The sequence below is a fragment of the Conger conger genome, chromosome 13 (assembly GCF_963514075.1).
Source record: "Conger conger chromosome 13, fConCon1.1, whole genome shotgun sequence".
Lineage (NCBI taxonomy): Eukaryota > Metazoa > Chordata > Actinopteri > Anguilliformes > Congridae > Conger > Conger conger.
In genome coordinates this window covers 40959994-40976795 of record NC_083772.1, presented here as the reverse complement: position 1 = coordinate 40976795, position 16802 = coordinate 40959994, and the positions used below count along the sequence as shown (strand labels likewise).

The window sequence follows — 16802 nt, the reverse complement described above, 5'->3', positions numbered from 1 at the left end:
GCGTAGCTTGGGTCGTCTCCAAGGAGAACAGGCAATTTCTCAATGTCCTGGAGAAGTAGAATTGCATTTATTCTCGTTATTTTTGCGGATGCCGACGTCTCTTGCAGCACTTCCCCGTATTTCCCACGTTTCGTGGGCACGTGTTGTTTCTGCGTTGACCTCTGGGATGAAACAATACGAGCTCTGTCCATTCCAGTCTGGCCTAACTGCACCGGGACATACTGTCACATTTCCAAACATAAGTGCCCAGGGCAGAACCACACAGCTCCATTTTCTATGTGGCTCCATCAGTTTGGCTGGGCTCTAATGAGTGGATGTGTCACACACGGGCTTAACCATGTCAGCGTAACCCTACACCCTCCAGCAGCGTCAAGCGGTAACTGCCGAAAGCAGCCAATTCCTTCTCCGCGCAGGTAGCAGGGGCCTTATTTTAGCAACACCCAGGCAGCGCCCAGCTGGGCTTTCACTAATAACAGTGGGCAAATTGATTCTGAAGATGTTCAGGCCACATTTTCTTTCTGCCATGGAAACCAAACCGTCATGCGCCAGATCTCGGGAGACAACCAGCAAAATTCTCTTGGCAGTGGATGAATGGAGTTCATAAAATAACACGCACTAAAATCTGATTAGTCATTTCTGTAGGACGAACTTCAGTTGGACGTCCCCTGATTAGACAGGTGGGTGGGAGTTGGCAGCAGAACTAACCACCGATTAATATTTTTACAGGAAGGAGAGCTCAGATTTCAGAGTTCCTTTTTGTTTTTAGCAGTAGTCAGCAGCTATTTCTCCCAGCATACACATTTAAATCATTAGCATTAAAATCTAAATTCACTTTTTGCTGAATTTAATCAATTCTTCATAACCATACAAACACATCTTGAAGTACATATTCGAAAAACAGTATAAAATTGTAATACAATTTTTTTTCCATCCACTTCTTGGAAAACAAGATTCATCAGTCATCGTGTACCAGTGGGCGTGTACGCTGATCAAATGTCTGTCAATTTCCTGCTCCCCTCCAATCAATATCCTTTTCACACGGCAGTGTGCATCTTCATTTGACGGCCCCCTCCTCAACTCTGAGCTCCTCAAACCCCCGAAATATCTGTTTCACTGCCAGACCACTGCCAGACCACGCAAATTTCTTATCAAATACAAGGTTAGTAAGCTAAACAACTTAAGCAAGTTAAGTTAGATACATAGTGGGAGGCTTTTTTTTTACCTGCAGGCTAGGTTCATTTTGATAATGCAGCTAGCTAGAGTTTTTAGAATATTAATGCAATTTCATTTATTTATCCAAACCCTTGCTTTTGTTTTTACTTCATGTAGCCAACTTGCAGATCTTATTATATACCTTGCCAATGGTGAACAATGGTGCCAAGTACCATTGTAGCCAACTTAGTAATTAGCTAGCTATAATTAACAATGATGGAATGCTCTCGTGATAGCTAAAGGAGTACCTTGCCAGATATGCTCATTTAACTTGATGACAATTATTTCTAAGGAATGTATACTGTGTGTATGTATGTGTGCATGTGCACAGGTGTGTGCGTGTAAGAGAGAGAGGAGGGATGTTCAGAGGTCTATTATTGCTCAATACCTGATCTTAATATCTACACAAAGAAATGTTGTCCTTTAAAGTCACTTTGTTTCGCATTTGTGTACAGATATAATATATGCTAAGCCCCAGCTGCCATGTACAAAATGTGGACACAGTTCAGTTTGGAGAGAGACCAGGAGGGAGATTGAATAGCCAGGCGATAATCCTGGAATAGCGCAGCATTCCAGCAGACCGCTCCTGGATGAAGGGTGGACAGGATAGGTTTATCCTGTGAAATGGATTTACACAGAAATGAGTGCGGAATCAGCCACACTCAGGCACATAGATCACTCCAAACTCTTCTGGTCATATGATCGACAGCAGCCAAAATTTTTCAGAATGAGCATCTCTGTGTCGGAGTTCATCAAACTTTCCGAAAAAACACATTTTCCAAAATGGATGCACCGGTGTACTAAATTAACACATTCCCCTACATACCTTTATGTTAAAATCAGTTTTTATAGAGTACGATATGATATCTAAACCGCAGTATTTTAATGATATTCCAGTCATAAATGCAATTAAAAAAGGTCCATATCGATCATTACCGTATACGCTAACTTCACCATGCTGAATATTTGCTTTGAATGAGCCGCTTTGCTTTTCCCACAACGGCGGAGCCTAAAAATGTCACAGAAAATAGCATCTCAGCAAAATAAGAAGTCAAACAGGGAATATCTGGAACCTGACTGAACACATCACTGCCTTATACACGCACATAAAAACAGTCACATAGCGCACAAACACACACACACACACACACACACACACACACATATGCTGGAGCTAAAAAAAAAGAAAAGCTTTTTCTTTCACCTTGATGCAAACAGGGACTAAAAGTCTAAAGGTGACAGCATCCATTAACAAGAGCTATGCGTTTTCAATTCTCTCCTCTAAACTGCATACATGAACACACACAGGCACACAGGCACATACACACATGCGCGCGCACGCACACACACACACACACACACACAGGCGCATACACACACAGGCACGCACGCACACGCACACACACACACACACAGGCGCATACACACAGGCACGCACGCACACACACACACACACACACACACACACACACGCACACACACACACACACACACACAGGCGCTTACACACACAGGCACGCACGCACACAGGCACGCACACACACACACACACACAGGCGCTTACACACACAGGCACACACACGCACACACACACACACACACAGGCACGCACACACACACACACACACACGCACACACACACACACAGGCGCTTACACACACAGGCACACACACACACAGCAGAATTACAGAGTCGCTCCGGCCGCAGCGGGATGAAAAGCGAGGCAGAGTCTAGCGGGAGAGCAGAGGCAGAGTGACGGGGCGAGCTGAGGAGAGAGGCAGGGCGTGTCGTTACCTGTCAAGGGCGTCATGGCTCCCCGCAGCACGCAGCAGCAGCAGCCCCAGCGCTGCACTGTCCTCCAGCGCAGACGCATCTGCAGGCCCGCCGCCCGGCTCCATGCCTCTGAGTCACCGCAGGATCTGCCTATCAGGGCGTGGGGGGGGGGAGGGAGGGAGGGAGGGAGAGATCAGGCGTCCGCTTGCATCCCAGCTCTGAGAGAAACCTGAACCCAGGTCTGAGTACAGTACTGTACAGTACAGTACAGTACAGTACAGCAGCCGCCTTCTCTTATAACTCATCTCTGAGACCTGCTAATACTGGGTAAGATGCATACGTGAAGGTGTTATCTGATATAGATTCAGATCGAGAACCGAAAACTGACCCGAGAACGGGAAACTGTGATAAGATATACGTGCATCTTATTTGGAAGGTGTCTTTAGCGCGACCAAATTAGAATTTTTATTCAGAACTGGTTGAAGAAAGATGAGAAACGATTACGAATTGGGCTCCACAATTAAGAGTGCCCACTGTCCAGGGGCAACTATGCGATTGGTTCGGGCCAGTTGATTGACCGGTCACTAGACCAATCAGCCCAGTCGTCATGTCCGGGTCTAAAAGAAAAATATGTTTCTTACAATCCTGGGCACGATGCTACAACTCGATCATTTCTGATCAAACACAGCTGTACAGCCATTCTTTCACTACTCCTCAGTGGAAATGTACCCGGAGCAGGTAGAACACTAACCTACGAGCCCAATTAGGCCAGTCGAAAAAAACCCTTAACATTGAGCCCTGAAGAAATACCCAATACCTTGTTTATGATGATTTTGTCAAGCTCAACTTCCCAAGTGAACCCATTTCCAAAGTGAACTGCCCCACTATTGGTGTTCAGCCAGCCGCCCCAGGCTCCCTAAATCTCTCCCCAAATTGAATGCCGAGCCCATGGCCTTGGCCTGCCATTTTCAGCACTACAGCCGCCCCGCCTTTATGTTTCTGCGATTTTCTATGGTTATTCAGCCCAGCTACGGACAAAAAAGGGAAAGTGAGTGTCAGGTTTTTTAAACCTCAACAGTATGAGTTTAAATGTGATTACAACGTTCTTAACTGAACATAATACAGATGTAGCTATCCCTCCTGGTAATTGAAAGCAACGGCGTTTTAATACATGGACTTAGAATTTAGAGAAAAACTAAATTCCTCTTCAAAGGGTAAAATGGAGGTGAGACCACATTACCTGTGCCTTTATCAGAATTACTTTTTATCGTATAATTGGCAGAAATGCATCAGAAGACCTTGCTTGGTTTTTCCAAAAGAAACCACGTCTAGAGGAAATAATCCTTGAGCTTGACTGAGAGGGAAAAAGTATAATGAACACCGGGACCAATCACAGTGAGAGGTACAGAGATTAAAATGCTAAGGACATCAGAAAGCAGGAGAGATAGTACAAGAAAATGCAGATGAGTACTAAACACAAACACACTAATGAGTCTGATTGGCTGAAATGAGTCACCGTGAATAGACCAATGCGTGCTCTCTTGGTAGCGCTCTGCTCACAGCACCACAAGGCAGCAGTCGTATCTTAAAGGATGACGATGCAACATACAATGGGGATGATAGTCTCACAATTAAGTCCTTCTGGGCAATATGTCGCAGTCTACGAAACAGGTTTATTTAGTGTATTGTTACATGTTCAGACTCAACGCACGCACCACTTTCCCCAGATCGGGGTGGCCAACCCTGGTCCTGGAGAGCCGCAGGGTGTGCTGGCTTTCGTAGTTACTCAGCAGTTAATTGATCAATTAAAGCAGTTAATTACACAGCTAACTCACCTCGCCTGGTTTCTGGGTCTAAAGTGGTCATTGCATTCAAGGTGAAGACAGAAACCAGCACACCCTGCCCTAGATGGTATAAACACATAAAAAATAACAAGTATCTTTGTCTCATATCTAAAAGATTTTGCTGAATAAGAAAAAGAAAAAACTGCCAATCAGGTCCAAAAGTTTGACTCATTTCAAGATTTGCCAATGGGGTGAGAAAATTTCACTTGTCAAGCAAACAGTAACTTGAAACAAGCTCCTACTTCAGAGGAAAAAATAAGATCATAAGTCTTATTACAAGACTAAAAACGCTTGTTCAGACAGCCAGTTAAGTGCCACATGCCCCTACCATTGAAGCCCTGTGATAAGGCTGCAGCTCCTTTACTCTAATTCAGAGACAGAGGGGTTTTTCAGTTCTGTTTCAGTTCAGATCAGGCATTCGGGGTGGAACCGGGACCGGCCCAATGTCCTACACCTGCGGACCGCTGTGTATACTGCTTCTTTATTCTGGGAATTACAATCCTGATAATGTATCTGATAATTTAGGTGGTTAGGTGCTTTTCGTGGTTAGTGGGATTATTAAACTACATGTCAGAAACAGCAGTATTCATGTCAGGAAGAACAAAAGGCCCATGTTCACCTTGAGGTTATTGTGCTATATTGCAAACAGCTAGGTTCCTAATTGGTGGAGGTGTGGACACATGGCTAAAACCATTAAAACTATACGGTTGGTAGCAGAAGAAGAATTCATACCTGCATTGTGTGAATACGTGGAAGGGTGAAAGAACATGCGTTTAACAATCTAATGAGGAGCCTATCATTTCCCCTCAGTCTGGAATTTGATACGTTTCAAATTTCAGTTACATTTTTCATGTTGTTGCAATTTTGCACAATGGTCGCAAAGTGAGGACTTTTATTCTTTGTGACATAGAAAGCTATTTCTGACAAACTGAAACGGGCTAAAGAGGGCAAATAATCCCTCTAAACAGAAACGGCACGTAATTGAGAAAAACTTGTAGTTGTGGTTGGAGCTGCAGACCCCTGTCCTACGCTATACCCCCCCCCCCCAAAAAGAATGCTCCTTATGGGGTCATGGGGTCAGTAGGACGCCTCTACAATGGATTCTGGGACAGCAGTTCTGGTTGGAACGAAAAACAGCAAACGCAGGGGGCCCCACCAATGCTGCAGACCCCTGTCCTACGCTATAAACTCCTTATGGGGTCATGGGGTCAGAAAGATGCCTCTGCCATGGGTACAGTGACAGCCCCTTGTATAGTAGGATATTTACCGTGTCAGCTGAACTCCTAAAAGGCCAGGACCGCTCTCAGAGCAAACACACCAAAGAGGGCAGCCGCGATACAGGAGAATCTATTCCCACCACCGAGAGTCTCCGTCTCGGCGAAGTTATCAACGCCAGAGCCGAGAAATAACCCCCGCCGTCACCTCGTGACATTACAGACCCGCCGTTTAAAATGGATGCACCGCGCTTCAATAGCCATCAAAGGACGCTTTGATTTTTCTACTGCTGTGGCGAGCACACCAAGGCAACCCATCTAGTACAGATATTACCTTCCAGAAGCGCGCGGGAAATACTGCAACAGATAATATGTTTGCAGTGCCTAGTGCCATTTACTTGGATGTGAGAGCAGAGATTTATCTTCAGATTTCTTTTTGCATAATGCTGAGGGAGTCGAAAAGCAGAAAGCAGTACAGCGGAAGCCCAAAAAGTACACACAGAATTGCTTGCTTGTTTGTTTGTTTGTTTGTTTGTTTGTTTGTTGGCTGATTGATCGATTGTGGGTCATTCCAAAGGTCTTCGCTGCACATTCCTGATAATATAGAAGCCTGACCAGCAGACCTGGGTCAAGTATGTAGTTGCTTTGGATTCAAATACTTCGCTATGCTTTACTGAGCTTGTCTGAGGTACTGGAAACTATCAAATACTCTCAAAAAGTGCAAACCCTGCCTTCTGGTCCACTTGGTTGACTCAAAAGAAAAAACAACACATGAAATGGTAGCATAGCCACTAATCAGCTCCAGTGTGCCTGTTTTCACATATACCTTTATGGCCATAAACAACCACAGAACCATAAAGGCACACACCCAAACAGGGACACAGAGCACAGGCACACACAATGTGTGCGGTACGCTGCTCCTGCCAATGAAACCAGTGCAAAACTAGCCTGGACGATGGGACAGTGACTCACCAGTTCTCAAAAATGAAACAGCCTGATAACAACCTGAATACACAGCAGCTTCAATAAACCTCAACCGCCCAGAGCTATGCTAGTCCTTCCACAGCCTGGAACGGAGCTGACCCCCCCCCCCCCCCCCCATACAGGGTAATGAGATGAGGAAGAGCACTTGGGACCGTCTCTCCTTCTCTCTCATTGTTTCCTCTCTATCTCTCCTTTGTCTCCGCTCGTTCTCTCCTCTCTCCTCTCCTCTGTTCTGCGTCAGGCTGCGCGGTGAGGACTCGGCCGGCTGCGGAGAGCAGGATCCGGAGTAAAAGCTGAATCAGCAGAAGCTGGCGGAGCAGGCCGAGAGCAGCCCCGGACAGCGGCGTCGGGGCGCTGCCGTGACCTTGCCTGAAGGGTGCCGCGCTCAGTCCACCGCCGCGCGTTCAATCCGCCGCCCCGCGCGCGGTGAACGTCAACACAATGTTGATTTCTGAACGTCAGAAAGCAGAAGACCTAACATCGGTCGGGGCCCCAAGAGCAGGTAGCATACTGTCCCAGCCCTGTGTTAGGAACAAAGAGGTGCCAAGTGATGATTTAAAAGAGTGGCGCATACAGAAATAGAACACAGAATGATACCTATTTTTCCCTGCTTTTTACGTATTTTCACTGCAAGCAGTTTTTCTTTTTACCAATCGGGACTGTCTGCTTATGTCTGTAGGTCTGCTACACTGCTGGAATGGCAGCTTGGGAGAGTAAAGACAGCGGGTGCTCTTTCATGGAGACTTCCTCCGTGTCACAGTCCACCAGCAGTACTTTAGTGTGCATTCATCATAGACCAGGAGTACCCAAACATTTCTCTGATGTGACTCCAAATGAATGTTCACAAACTTACACGACCCCCAACACCCCACCCACACACACAACTCCAAAACCCCACCCACACACACAACCTCAACACCCCACCCTCACACACGACCCCAACACCCCACCCACACACACACGACCCCAACACCCCACCCTCACACACAACCCCAACACCCCACCCTCACACACGACCCCAACACCCCACCCACACACACAACCCCAACACCCCACCCACACACACAACCCCAACACCCCACCCACACACACAACCCCAACACCCCACCCACACACCACCCCAACACCAACCCACACACACCACCCCAACACCCCACCCACACACCACCCCAACACCCCACCCACAACACCCTTTAGCCAAGACTATACTAGAAATAAACCACAACCTCTCCTGCCTCATAGCTATATTACAGTTGGGTTGTAGTAATGTTAAACATGTAGTGGCCTACATTCACATATTTTAAAGAGACAAAAATTACATTTGACCTTTTTAAAGATTTTCAGGGTGACCCCCACCATGAAATGGAGCGACCCAACATGGGATCTTTGGATGAAGTTGTGAAATCAGCGGGTGTAATACTGTCGGCCCTCCAGGACACACGATTGGGCACCCCTGCCCCATAGTTAATTATGCACCAATACGCTTGAGGCATTCGCAGTGGCATAGGGCAGACCAGTTCCTGGGCCCCCTGTCTTACCCGGACGCACTGTTTCCTGTGGAAACACATTTCCTATTTATAATTCATTTTTGACACCAGGCAGTTGAGACAGGGACTGGATGCCCAGGCCTGGCATTACATTTCCCCAGACTACCGAGCTGTGATGTTCCAAAGCCTGGGAGACCGCCAGTCGAGTCCCTCGACACGCAGACCCATCGGGCCTGAGTTCGGCTCCAGATGAACGGAGACAGGCTCGTGTCAGCCTGCTCCGCTATCGCTACCCGTGCGGCGGGTCTCCCGGGGGGAGGCTCCCCTCGGCTCAGCCCGCAATTACCCGCGCCCGCTACGCTACGCTAGCCAGGAACCGACGATTTAATGAGATCCCAATCACCTCGCTGTTACACGCACCCCCTGGAGATCCGCGGAAAAGCCCTTCTGGTGTTCCCAACGCGCTCGTGGCCTCTCCTCCTCTCCTCCTCTCCGCGTGAGGCCCGCTCGCGTTTGATCGTCCCTACCGCCGCGGTTGTTTTGATTCCCTTTGACAAAGACGTGCGGAGATTATTCTTTTCTTAAACAACCCCAAACCAAAGCGGAATTGATTGCAGGGGCTTGGCGGAGGACCGCAGAGTTGCACAGTCAGTGGATAGATGGGTAGAGTACCCTTGAGTCGAGCGTTCGCCGCTAATTACATCCGTTTAATAGCTAGCCGAGCAGGCAGATAACACCGCGAGGCCATGTAGGCAGATAACACCGCGGGGCCATGTAGGCAGGGCTAGATAAGGGCGTTCGGCACGCAAATTAATAATAGAGATGGAAACTGAAAAGGAGTTCGAGCCATTCCAAGTCTGAGGAGAAGCGGTGTAGTGCACCAATTAGAAGCTGCCTGTTGGTAGAACACCGTCTGAAGTCCTCTCAAGACCCGGAATGACTCCCGTTTGTTATGCAGAGAAGTACCATTTCCATATCTGCTGTAATATACGCAAGCCCAGTGCATCCGCAGAGATTTTCATTAACTAATGGTAGGCACAAGCTAGCGGCCACGCTAGCTCTTTTAAATGCGATGCACACACTGATCCATACGAACGCTTTTAATTTGAGTCCGGGAGCTCGTTGACATTTAGCGCACGTTCCTCTGATAAATTTCACTGCTCAACGGCCACGCCTTTTTCTACAGAACATTTTAGGATACCTTAAGCAAAATGGCATTTGTAAATTAGAAAAAAATATTTCTTCTTTTTAATTAATTTTTTATCTTCCGCTATCCCAAAAATGGATGAGAAAAGAAATAACCCTCCTAAGTTTGTGCAGTCCCTGAAATACAGTGATAAGACTAAGCGAAAGAAAAAAAGAACATCCTTGCTCTTATTTATTTTATTTACTTTCCAGGGACAGCGCACATTAATCAACATTTTCAGTTTCCACATCAATGTAAATGTACCAGAATTGGCTAATGATTGGCGAATTTTCATCTATAGTCCCTAACCTGCATGTCTTTGGAGTCTTGAAGTTAAAGGTGATGGAACTTTGTGGCAGTCAACACTAATTCTCACAACTGCCGCCAAAACTTCCATTAGGAAACTGCCAATTAACTGATTATTGCAGGTTGCGAGTCTAAAGCTACAGGCCATCACATTATCCCTGTCATACTTGTGGTGGGTCCTGCAAAACAGATTGTCCCAAGTCACTCCTGACCAGGGAAGGATTCCCATGCACATGAAACATGCAGGGTGTAAGAAAAGTGCATCTATATGAGTCTAATATGTATTAGAAGCAGATTGCTTCTAAACTAGTCCTGCTCCCAGTCAGGGCCTTAACTAACTAAGAATCCCAGCAATCAAATCTAGTTGCACAGGCTAGAAAACTAATTTTATGCCAGCGGTTCATGACATACCCGGAATGTTACATTCACACATGATTTGGTCACCAGCGTACAAGAAAATCACTTGGTTTTTAGGGCATTTCAGGAATAAAAATAAATCATTACACTATAATTACTTTTTTTGCAACAGTGAAGCAGTGACACTGACCATTAATTTTAGCTCCAATAGACGGGAATGAGGACCCAGAGATGGCTGGGTTACTGAAAAAAAACAACAACACGCAACCATAAATCTTTACTTTTGTGTGCGGGTGTAAAAATTGAATTTGGTCCACTGAACATTTGAGAAAAAGCACCTCTAAAGCAAGACTTGCAGTATAAATTTCACTCTACAAACAAAGGTTCATCTGCAACGAAGTCTGCAAGAATTTTCGATAGCTAATTGTGTAGCATAGGGCAATGTGTACTTTGTACACAAAGTAGGAACATGTTTAAAAATAAATAAAAAAACATTCCAACCACCCATCCATTCATCCATCCATCACTCCATGTTGATTGATTAACCTTAACAAATTCAGGGAAAATATGAGCAGTTATGAAGCAAGGTCAAAATGCAGAATATAATGAGAAATCTGGCAAATCACAATCCATTACATTAAAGATGTATAAACATTGTCCAGATGTCAATCAGCTTTTGACTATACTATAACAGCAGATGACATGGAATCACTTAAGTGATTTAGCTGCCTCAGACAGACAGAAACAGCCTGAACATAACCTCACTGCTGAATGAGACAAGATGCTAAAGATGAGAAGCTCCAGCATTGGCATGCTAACGGCAGGAGCATTTGTCCCTTGTTTGCTCCACTTGAGCCTCGTAATCCTGACCGCAGCAAGCCTTGAGGAGAAACCACAGAGAGAAGGTTCTCTGCATGGAGGCTGTCTCTGTCCCATGACCCACACGTGGGAAAGAACACTCACGGGACATTTCTGACCACGGACATTGCATCAAACATCAACATTTATAAGGCTATTAAGACCTTTTTACAAATGAAGACTTTTTTTGAATGTTGAACTTTTGTTTGCGGAAATTAGTTGACGTGACCAAACATTTTGACGTCGGTTACACCTCTAACCTATGTCTATCATGGAGGTCCATATTTCGTTAATTAGTGGAGGATAAATTCAAGTTTTTTTGACGCGGGTAATTTGATGAGCACAAAACACTGATCTCTTATACCGTAGGTAGAAAAGCGGTTGTGTCATGACTCAGTTTCGATCAGCCGTGTAGCCATGAGGCAGGTCAGCAAACTAGGGGGTAATGGCTAAATTTACATTATGAAAACCAGCGATAAATCAAGAATCCCTAAACCGAAGGGATCTGCGATACGATACGAGCCAGGAAACAAGCACACATTCAGCAGGGGCCGTGGTTCTATCGCTGTCGGCAGCGTCTGTGCGGGCAAACAGAGACAGAATGCGCAGTGTCCCATGAGAGTGAGTTTCCCTGCTGGTTTCTCTCAAAACAAAATCCCGCCCAACACCTGCACTGCTCCTGGCATGGTTCATTTCACATAGCCAGGGGAAGATCGAGTTTCACAACATCAAGAGGAGACCGGTTTAAGAGCACCGACTTAAGAGGATCTGCCTGTTCGGACGAATATCTACAGAAAACGTTTATTTAAATTGTATGGAGTACATTTCAGGATCACACTGTTCTATACCCTGCCGGAAAATCCAGGTACAGTTTTCCAGCTCGACCAGCTTGAAATCTGAACTGGTCAAGCTGGTCATACATTACATTATTACATTATTGGCATTTGGCAGACGCTCTTATCCAGAGCGACATACAGTTGATTAGACTAAGCAGGAGACAATCCTCCCCTGGAGAAATGCAGGGTTAAGGGCCTTGCTCAAGGGCCCAACGGCTGTGTGGATCTTATTGCGGCTACACTGGGATTTGAACCACCAATCTTGCCTGTCCCAGTCATGTACCTTAACCACTATGCTACAGGCCGTCCCCTTGCAGGAACAAGCTTTGGCATACGTTGGTCTAGCTGGGTATGAGCTGGTCAACCAGCCAGTGCTGGTAGCGTGTCTGAGCTGGCAGCTGGGCGACCAGCTACCGGCTGTTTCAAAACTGAGATTGAGCTGTTTTTCAGCCTGGAAACTGAATGCAGCGCCTTAATTATCTCTACGGCATGCAGCGGGAACTCAGCGGGGGGTGATGAATGTCTAATATCTTAATTCACGAGTACGGGAGAAACTGCCTGTGAGAAGGATAAAAGAGCAAGATCTGTCAGGCAGCGACACAAGGAACAAACAAAGATTTTTTGCAGTTTTAGGTGCAAAAGCAACTAAGAGCTTTAAGACTCATAGGACTGCTGCATGTGATCTGGGGGGAAGGGGGTACTGTTTGGCAACTTCACTGATAGAAAAGTTGCCTTCCAAAATTTCAGCATGCCCGGACATTTCAATAAATCCCACTTTATAATTCCTGGCACTGGTTTAATGGTACGTAGCAGAGAACGAATACAAAGACGGCACACGTAATGGGCAATCAATTTTTAGCTGATTAAAAGCTGTATGGTTTTACGACACGTAAATTACTGCTTTTACATGTACTCTTTGTGATCAATGCTTTTATTGATTTTCCAATAAAAAACATCCATTCGGTAGTTTTGGAAGCCTCACTCGAGCTTCACTTGCCCTCAGGATAGTCGTTCCCATCACACCTTTTGATAGAGGCGTAAATCCCAGTGTTTTTCCCTGGGAGAACAGCTTCTCTGTATGTGTCTACCCAATCAACCCCCTAAGAACGAACGCCTACATCGCGGCTGCCAAACCTTGTTCCTGCAGATCTACAGTCCTGTAGCTCTGTTTCCCATTTCAACCCTAATTAGGCACACCGGATTCTATGCTGTTGAACGAGGTGTGCTCGTTCAAAGGCTCACACGTTAGTTTGAGTGTTTGTGTGAATTGCACAAGAACACCAAAGGGCGCCTTGGCTTGTCTCCTGAATAATTACCAATAGGGCACGTGGTAAATATCATTAAACACTTTGAAATCAAATCAAAGATTCAGATGAAAGGTGAATATGTATTGTAAATAAGCACCTCAGGGACCGTGTCTCTGTAAATAAAGCACCAAGTCAAAGCCATTGACAAAGCTGGTTTACAAATGCTCAGCACATCAATCAAAAACTGTCTCCAAGTTATATTTCAATCAACCAAAATGCATTACCTCTAAAGCATTTACAAGCTTGTTGTCGCCCAGATTAACTGAATAAACAGTATACCAACAGCCAACTAGAGAGGAGAGAAACCTGAAGATCGTCCACAGGAAAAGAATAGAGATTTCTCTCACAGAAGCACCTTCTGACGAAATGGAGGCAGATAAAATTTAACGGCCACACAATTCATCGTCACCCTCAGGAAAAGCTGAACAAAATGAAGAACCCATTCAGTATAATTCCGGTGCTCCATTGCAGTCCTACCCAAAGTGTGGTGGGAAGCAGGTCACAAGGTGGGTCGAATTAAACACCACACGTGCAACACAAACCACACTAGCGTTAGGTCATAAAATTAGCAGAAAGGCTAAACTTTCAAACAACAGCACAATTACAGATTTTTTCCAACACAATTCTGTCATATAATTGCATGTAATTAATGGGGTGAGAAGAAGATTCAAAGGCCTTTCAAGACTACACTCTGAACAGGATCACCCAAAAATCTTCTCTGTGTACACCCATCCAGTTCAAGAATGTTGACACGTAAAAAATACACAAGGCTACATCTGTATACACAGAAGGTGAAAGTTGTGGGCACAGGACATTTGAGGAACGCCGTCTTTTTTTCTGAAATATCAGGAAGGGATTCTGTTCTACAAGCTCCACTGTAAGAATTTCCTGTGAATGACTCAGCATCTCTACAATGGCGGTTTCACTGGGAGGTGTGTGGAGGCCTGCCAGGCCGGGCTCCGATGAATTACCAGCCTGCAAACCGTGCCAAACAACCACAGGCTCAGGAGTGTGCCAACACTTTCATCTCTGAAGCAACATACCTGAAGCAACTTCATGTCGCAGTCCGCAGTAAACGCAGAACAAACACAATAGAGAGCTAAGGCTTTCAAATGACTGTCACCGTTATCATTAATACAGTCGAGAAACGGAGACTGATATTTACAAGTGCTATTCAAACAAAGTCAGGGGGTCCCTTGGGGATATAAACCCACAACCATCTGGTTTACTACCCCAGTTCCTTAGTGACTATATCGACACTGACACTACTTTCCTTAATGCCACTCAAAACCACTCACTCACTGAACTAATAACAACAAAAAATCTGAAAACCAATCTTCACGCAATTTAGCTTATTGATACTGCTCCTCTGTTTTTGATTGAATTTTAACTGCATGTACAAACAGAAAAAAAGAAAAAAGAAAATTAAAAACATGCTTCAGTGCACTTCGAAGTAATTTGTCTCAGAGCCCAGTGATACCCACTGCCAGGGCCATCTGTGTCTCCAGTGTCGAGGCACTCGACATGGACGCAGACAGCCCTATCTGCCAGCAAACCCCACAGGTTTAAAAGGTTTTCTGCCTCTGCCTGCAAGACTCCTACCAGAGCACCAACCCACGGTTACCCCCAGGAAGAAAGAGATTTTTATCCTGAAAGTGGGAACCTCTTTTTTCTCCACTTTGCATTAGTGTTGGGCCAGGGAAAACCAAAGGTACTATTCCTTGTTTTCATCGTTACTGAGGACAGTCACATAGTTAATCTATTAAAGAAGCTGATTCCGCAGTGAACTCTTTACATGTTTTATGGGCCTAAACTGGTAGCTGATTTAAAGTTCCACACGAAAACACAGCAAATCCTTTCAGCTCTCCTGGACTAGGGTTGGTCACACACAGCCTGTAACATTAACACAGGCAGAAGAACATTTGCCAAAGATTAGCCGGACCCATATACAACCCTAAAACATACAATGTGGATACCATGTTAAAAATACATTTAAAAAGGGTATATCCCCCGTATGTGATTAGCCCTATCACTAGGAATGCTAACAACATTAGTGTGGACTGGCATTCATCCAACTTCTTTATCACAACAACTGAGGGATTTCTCTCGATGCAGCTATCACTGACCCCACAGAGACAAAAAGAGGGAAAAAAAACAAAGAAAACTAGCGTTCTACATCTGCATTTTTCACGAAGGACTGCAGAATGCGGGCATGGATAAATTATCATCCAGCATTTCTACGTCCGTTTGGGGGAAAATATAAATCGTGGAAAATAACCGACTTGCTGGATGATTCAGCTGAGAAGCATTGCAGAGTGCAGATAAGATAGATAGAGAACTGGGTAACAGGACGCCTGTAGCCAGACCAGGCTTACTCATGCTGAACACCCGAAGACAAGCAGAACCGGGATCGCTTCGCACTTGGAAGGGGACCTCCGACCAGGTTTCTGTTGGAAGCGATGTTGGAGGTTTGGTGGGACTAAGCACACAATTTGGCACACCGCCAGATTCATATTTTGCCTTTTAATATTCCGTTTTCAAGGAGGCCTTTGGCATTTAAAATATGCAACAAAGTATTCCTGGGAGAACTGAAACTGTAAGCACGATCACGGACAAACAGAGGTCTGCTTAGCAAACAGGCAGAAGTGCCTTTGACAAAGTAATAAGGCACGTTCTGAATGTAATGACCAGACCTCACTGATAATGTTGTTTCTCTCTATGTTTCTGTTGCTTTTGCTCACGGCCAACAATATTGCACTGTTTAAATGCCAGAATGTACTGCACTGTACTGGTCATACAGTATCAAATCAAATCCTAGATAGTACAATGCTGTTTATGTTGCACACTACCACCACACGTGCCACTACAGAACAGTGCAGCATGTTGCCATATATGCAAATATATTATTGACCTGAGAGTACGGTTTCATGTATCCCAACATGAGTGAATGCATGCAATCAGTGACTCACCAATTTAAACCAATCGTGCTTTACTGTGGATAACAAATTCATTTGAATGGTTCTTACAAGTGGGCAATTGACAGCATGCTAACCAACCGCTGTAGTTTTCAGGGTTTCACAACTCAAGTTCTTTCAGCCAATTTAAAATACAAACACAAAATATGACATTCCAGTTAAATCCCTCTTATTTGCAAATTAAGTTAACTAAACTGTTTATTGTACGATATGCACTGACACTCCGGAGTTTGCATGCATTAAACACTGTGGTAATTAGAGATTCATTCCACACCTGCGTCACGTACCAGTACAAGAGTAATCCACATTAACCGGCTAATATAAGGGAAATGGACGCCGAAGGCATCGATCAAGAGCGACTTGCTAATCAGTCAGAGCCGAGCGTGGAGCCCCTGTAGACACAGGGGCCCTGTGCTCTGATGAATGGTGCTTGGGCCTGCTTCTGTCGCTTCGAGTGCTGGG

The 16802-nt window shown here is 45.3% G+C and overlaps 1 protein-coding gene across 1 annotated transcript in view; it reads right to left on the bottom strand.

The window, feature by feature from the left end:
* arhgap32a (Rho GTPase activating protein 32a) overlaps positions 1 to 16802 on the bottom strand; it is a 127115-nt gene that overhangs the window by 79090 nt on the left and 31223 nt on the right. The window contains exon 2 of the mRNA XM_061216560.1: positions 3008 to 3136. Coding sequence (XP_061072544.1) covers positions 3008 to 3111 — 104 coding nt within the window. The 5' untranslated portion in view covers positions 3112 to 3136. The remainder of the gene's footprint in view (positions 1 to 3007; positions 3137 to 16802) is intronic.